Raw genomic sequence first — 6,656 nt, forward strand, 5'->3', positions numbered from 1 at the left:
TAATGGTAATAATTCAGTATATATATTTCTCTGCAATGCAATCTATACTATTAATAAAAACAATATCCTCAGTTTTAACTTGTATTATGGTATGGTGCTTAATATTGTACAAAATATGAAAATTTGGCGTAATTCAATCCGCAAGGCCAATCAATTTTCTGAACGACATTTGTGCGTGCAGGTGTCGGCGCACGAGTCAAGCCTTTTTAAGTTCATTTTGGGATTTCATTTGCACCCCCTCCCCCTTGCGTGCGAGAGAGAGCCTCTATGCTATACAATTCAATAAAGCCTTAGAAAAACTCTTGTATAAGTAGTGGTGCAAACCACTTCTCAAACCAATGTGGGACAAAAGTTACTTGAAAGGTTTTTTTCTATATTTTTCTAACTCAAATGTGTCAACTTTGAGAACCAATTTCTCATTTACCCATTACCAGTTTTGAGCGTACAATATATCAATCTTTTCGTCTAACTACGAAGAACACGAATCCACTTTGACCCGACCCAAATCGAAAGTGGACCCCACATATATATGTACCACAATATTGCCAGTAAAATGCCATTTTATGCTAATTTTTTTCCAACAGTTATTTGTCCAGAGAATATCAACGTGTTGAAGGAAGAAGATGATATATAGTGAAGGGCAATATCATCTTCACTATATATCATCTTCTTCCTCCAACACAACGCTCTACGGTCAACCAACAATTACTCAACTGATTATCCCATTACTCCCATGTAAATTTTTTCTCTAATATAGTTATACTTACTGAATATCAAAATATAAGTGTATCTCAAGATCTTGCAATAACTAACCGACAAGTAATTAAATTAATAAATATGATGCAATAATGTAAATTATCTACCTATTACATTTATACACTTATTTTATAACACTGAATTTTTGTGATATTTGTTGCATGCAATGAAGACTCATACTATAATTGCATTTATACACTTATTCATACTCATATTCGATGTTATAATTTATATAATTGTATATCAATTTAAATATTTCTTAAAATATTATAACAAATTCATTTCGTGCAACGCACGGGTGAAAATACTAGTTATATATAAATCAAGCAAGACTTAGTTAATTAAGGGAGAAGTTGAAGTTAATTATACAAAATGCATTGCATTTAAGATTTCGATTTTAGGACTTTTTGGTTGTATGTGGTTTAATGGTTAACTTTTTACTGCTTAAGTTCTACTATTTACGATTTAGATTTAAAATTTAACTTTTTTGTTGATTATATAAAATTTATTATGTTTGTATATTTATATTTAAATGTTCAAATTTGCATAGTAAAATTGATGATAATTATAAAAATGTCACAACATTTTTTTTTTTAAATCTAATCAGATCTGTCTATTCTCACATCTCAAAGGTGCATAGGAGTTCACATGTTTACACCCCAGCAATGGTTCTCACCATAACTCGGACCCTATAGGAAGGGGTTCGGGTGAGATAGAAGCCCCAAGTGACAAGTGAGAGAGAATCTCAGCCCTATATCAAAAAAAAATTCGCCACCTATGAACTTCAAGAATGTGCATTGGAAGAAGAGAAAATGTGCATTGGAGACACAAAGATGTGAAACAATTATTGAAAAAATTAAATTTAATATAGGATCATCATCACAAATCATAAACGACCATAAATAATAAACAAACAAACAATATTCAACTCAAATTAGTAACTAGTGATCAAGATTAATTGATTTTTAAAAAATTCATCTACAATTAAAAAAAAGCTCTGGAAGGCACAACAATGTGCACTGTATAGCATAAAAATGTGCACTGGAAGAAGGAACAATGTGCACTTGAAAAAGGAACAATGTGCACTGTATGACATAAAAATGTGCACTGAAAGAAGGGAAAATGTGCACTATGTGGCATAACAATGTGCACTGGAAGAATGAACAATATGCACTAAGAAGGGAAAATGTGCATTGGAAGGAGGAAAAATGTGAAGACAAAAAAAAATAACTTACACAAAATTACAATAATGACACAAGGTTTTTTTTTTTAATAAAAAATTTCTAATTTAGACCTTGATCTGGACTCAATTTATGGATACTATTTTATCCTATTTCTTACCTAAGTCAATTGTTTCATAGGATCCTCTATATATATATATATATATATATATATATATATATATATATATATATATATATATATATGCTACGGAGTATTTCATTTCTTAACCTCAACTGGATGGTGTAGTCAAATTAGTTAGGCAGCTACTGAAATATGCAGGCACACATGCATGCAGCGTATAGTAGCCTTCCTTCCATAGCTTACGCTTCAAGAGTTCAAGTTTAATTTACCATGGAAACGAAAGAATCTATATATTCATCTCTTTTTAGCAATCTCTCTGTACTGCACAATATCTGTAGCTACCGGCCCAGCCAATAATGGCATCCAAATCTCTTTCAATATTTGTGCACAACTTTCTTCTTCCCTTCATGTTTGGATTATCAGTGGGTATCATCATCATCTCCACTTATTCATACCGCTTCAACACCTTCTCATTCCCCTCCATTTTTTCCCCACTGCACTCATCACTACCCACAAACTCCTCCGATCCTCCTCCTCAGCCGCCGTCGCTGCCCTTGAATGCTAGTATGAAACTAGACGAAAAGAAGTCTCTGGAGCCACACAACATGACGGATGACGAGCTGCTACGGTTAGCCGCGGCCGCATCGTCGTCGTCAGCAGCGAAAACATTTATTAAGGATGTAGCAAAGGTGGCGTTTATGTTCTTGACACCAGGACCCCTTCCGCTTGCGCCTTTGTGGGAGAAGTTCTTCGAGGGTCATCAACATCTTTTCTCCATATATATCCACGCACACCCTTCTTATAATCATTCTTTCCCAGATACCTCTGTCTTCTTCCGCAGAACAATCCCCAGCCAGGTTAGAACTATTGAGCATATACAATATATAAACATAAATGTGCAGTCCAACTATGACTTTTCAGACCAATTCAAAAAGGTCATGAGTTCTGGTTGACTTGATGTAGAACTTGTATCCTTATACTTATCAATACTTTTTTTTTTATTTTATTTACGCGAAAGCCGCATATTTATGGATTCATTATGCATGCATGCAGGCTGTGTTTTGGGGAACATTATCAATGATCGACGCAGAAAGAAGACTCCTAGCCAACGCCCTACTCGATCTCTCCAACCAGAGATTCGTTCTGCTCTCCGATTCATGCATTCCTCTCTTCAACTTCACCACAACCTACCACTATCTTATGGCCTCAACCCTAAGCTTCCTGCAATCCTATGACGATCCGAGCAAAGCCGCCCGCGGCCGCTACAGCCCCCGCATGGCCCCCACAATCACCGTCCAGCAATGGCGGAAAGGCTCCCAGTGGTTCGAGATCCGCCGCGACCTCGCCGAGAAAATCGTGTCCGACCAGATATATTACCCCGTGTTTCGCGACCACTGCCTTCCGCCGTGTTACAGCGACGAGCATTACTTGCCGACGTTGGTGAACATTCTGTGGCCGGACGCGTCCTCGAATCGCAGCGTCACATGGGTTGACTGGTCTCTCGGGGGCCCGCATCCGAGGAGATTCGGATGGATTGATGTAAAATTGGAAGTGTTGGATAACATTCGATTTGGAGGAGATGAGTGTGTGTATAATGGGAATACCACAAGAATTTGTTTCCTGTTTGCTAGGAAATTCTTGCCCAATACCGCCGACCCATTGTTGCGCCTTTCTCCATCGCTGCTAGTTTAATCCTTTCTTTCTTCCTTCGATATTACAGTCCAAAACTCCAAATGTAAGAGCCCATATATATCAATTTCTTTTATTCCTTGACATTCCATATATACTTTGTTTCAAAACAAAAAGTAAGTTATGAAGAGATTTTATTTGAGTTGACTTCTTTTTATTTATTTCAATAAAATCAGGGCATACAGCATGCATGAGGACGGTTTTCACTTTTCACATATAAATAGGTACTACTACAAATTGTTACTAGTTTAATCATTAATCATTTTGACTATCTGTGAACGTAACATGCATTGTTAACATTAAATTAATAATTAGCAGTGCTAATTACAAAGTATGTAGATCAGGGAAATTCAAGTAGGAAATTGACAAAACCACAAAGTTATGTCATGTGAGGAAGATCGATTTGATCACAAGATTCCATAAACCATTATCAAATTAAACCACCCCCACCAAGCCTGCATTAGCACGAGACATCATAGAACTTTTGAATCTCTGTGTATTTTTTTAAAATAATCATAATAATTATTATTACGGTGACGTGGTGACGAAAAAAATTCAATAATCACTATCCGAGAGTGGGTATTGAATAAATTATGTATAATAATTTAAAAATCACATAAAAGGTAATTAATCAATAATGTATACTGAGTAAACCGTGTAATAGTCCATAGAGGTAAACCGCACTAGAAAATTTTGTATACGCTCAACAAATATATGATGTTGACAAGAGTTGAACTTGTGACATTCATATACGAGAATCGTGCTAATTAACTATGTGTGTGTATATATATGTGCATAAAAAATACTTGCATATTGTTTTAGAAAAATGTGTATATGCCAATACTGCGTGCTGAGCGCTCCTGGATTAGAATGTTTTTAAAAAACAACTGCACATGCTATCTGCTCTAACTTTTGTTGTTTTGGTCCAAAAAAACCTGCTACGGCTATTAAGGGTCCGTGATTCACAATGTTTCATTCATCAGAAAAGTAACACTTGTTGATTTTTCGACTTGTATAATTGAGAACATAATGACATCATTGCTTTGAGTGAAAAACATTATGAATCCTTTACAAACCCTATAAAAAATACATGTGTGCATGAGTATAAAATATTTGGATGTATATATTTCAAATTATTATTTTACTATTATAATTAGTACCTAGTATATAATTGTTAAAAATTATGGTAAGAGGATAGTTTTGTAATGCTAATGACATGGATGATAGTAAATGGACGGATACCATTCCCTTCCCTTTCCAAGGACCCATCGCGCTATATGTAGGCCAGTGGAAATATGTACGACTTAGCATATTATGGAAAACGTGGTCACATAGCCAGAACGTAACGAGGAATCTAAAAATATATATAATCAAATGCAGCACTACTTATCATCCTAGGCAACAAAAACATATATTTCATAACCAGACACCCTCAGCTCGTGGTCTTCACCATTGCACTTGTTTTGTCCCGTCTCAATCTTCTCCGGCGGCCATGGATGATGACTACTTGAAGCTGTTCGTGGAGGAGACGTCGTTTTACAACCGGGCTGTGCTGGGGGCGTTCTTGCCGGAAAATGTGTGGAGCGGCCTCCCTCACTTCCTGCAGGGTTGGCTCCGCTGTTACATCGGCGGAACCCTACTCTATTTGCTCTCCGCTTTTCTCTGGTCCTTCTACATTTACTACTTCAAACGCCATCTTTATTTCCCTAAAGGTACTTCTCTATGTGATACGTACTATGTTTGTGATTTTTTGGATTATTATGATACACAAATGAAAATTGAAATAGCAGTTAATTGAGATTTTGACAGTGTATATATTGCTTTCATAGTGGTGCAATTGAAGTTTGTGTAAATAATCTTTGTTTCTTGTTGGTTGTAGATACCATCCCTAGCAATAGAGCAATGCTCTTGCAAATAGGGGTTTCAATGAAGGCTATGCCATGCTATTCTGCTCTTCCAGCATTCTCAGAGTACATGATTGAGCATGGATGGACTAAATGCTATCCACGAATAAGCGATGTGGGATTCCCTCTCTACCTTGCGTATCTAATCGTTTACCTTGTGATCGTGGAGTTCGGGATCTACTGGATGCACAGAGAGTTGCATGACATAAAACCTCTTTACAAGTATATTCATGCCACACATCATATTTACAACAAGCAAAACACACTTTCTCCCTTTGCCGGTATATATGTCCCTTCCACAAGCTAATCGATCGGATTCAGTCTTTTCTAACCTGGTATCAGAGCTATAGATTCATAACCACTGATATTGTACTGCTGTTTGTGTTTTTCTAGGATTAGCATTCAATCCACTAGATGGGATACTGCAAGCAGTGCCACATGTAATTGCTCTCTTCCTCGTACCCACGCACCTCATGACACACATGATTCTGCTGTTCGTTGAAGGCGTGTGGACTGCAAACATTCATGACTGTATCGATGGCAAAGTGTGGCCGATCATGGGCGCTGCCTATCACACCATTCATCACACCACGTATCGCCATAACTACGGGCACTACACGATATGGATGGACTGGATGCTTGGAACCCTTCACAAGCCCACTGATGATGAGCTCAAGAAGATGTGATCATACAGAGGCATAGCTGCAGACTGCAGTTGAGTTTGCTTTCTTTCTTACTGTCAGTTAGATTTCTTTTTGCTTGTGTTCTATGCATGTAAATTTTATTGCTCTTTAGCTTTGCACTTCATGAAAACAAAATTGATGTAATGTTAGGGATTTCAGAGTTTATTATCAGGGATAGACAATTTACATCCATCTTGTAAGTATCCCGCTCTTATTCGCAGGTTGACCTAATATAAGACAGTTCAAGATTCTTATTCCTTGTAAGGCTCTATGAGGCACTGAAGCCAGAAGAAGAAAAAAAAAAAAAAAAAAAAAAAAA

The 6,656-nt window shown here is 36.8% G+C and overlaps 2 protein-coding genes across 2 annotated transcripts; both read left to right on the forward strand.

The window, feature by feature from the left end:
• The first annotated feature begins 2,417 nt into the window (after positions 1-2,417).
• LOC116012834 (glycosyltransferase BC10-like) lies at positions 2,418-3,753 on the forward strand. Its single transcript, XM_031252509.1, has 2 exons — positions 2,418-2,918; positions 3,115-3,753. The coding sequence occupies exons 1-2, from the start codon at positions 2,418-2,420 to the stop codon at positions 3,751-3,753; spliced, it is 1,140 nt and encodes a 379-aa protein (XP_031108369.1).
• Positions 3,754-5,242: 1,489 nt separating this feature from the next.
• LOC116013608 (delta(7)-sterol-C5(6)-desaturase-like) lies at positions 5,243-6,340 on the forward strand. Its single transcript, XM_031253454.1, has 3 exons — positions 5,243-5,462; positions 5,630-5,935; positions 6,048-6,340. Exons 1-3 carry the CDS (start codon positions 5,243-5,245, stop codon positions 6,338-6,340), a joined length of 819 nt encoding a protein of 272 aa, XP_031109314.1.
• Positions 6,341-6,656: the final 316 nt, after the last annotated feature.

This window comes from Ipomoea triloba, chromosome 3 (genome assembly GCF_003576645.1).
Source record: "Ipomoea triloba cultivar NCNSP0323 chromosome 3, ASM357664v1".
Lineage (NCBI taxonomy): Eukaryota > Viridiplantae > Streptophyta > Magnoliopsida > Solanales > Convolvulaceae > Ipomoea > Ipomoea triloba.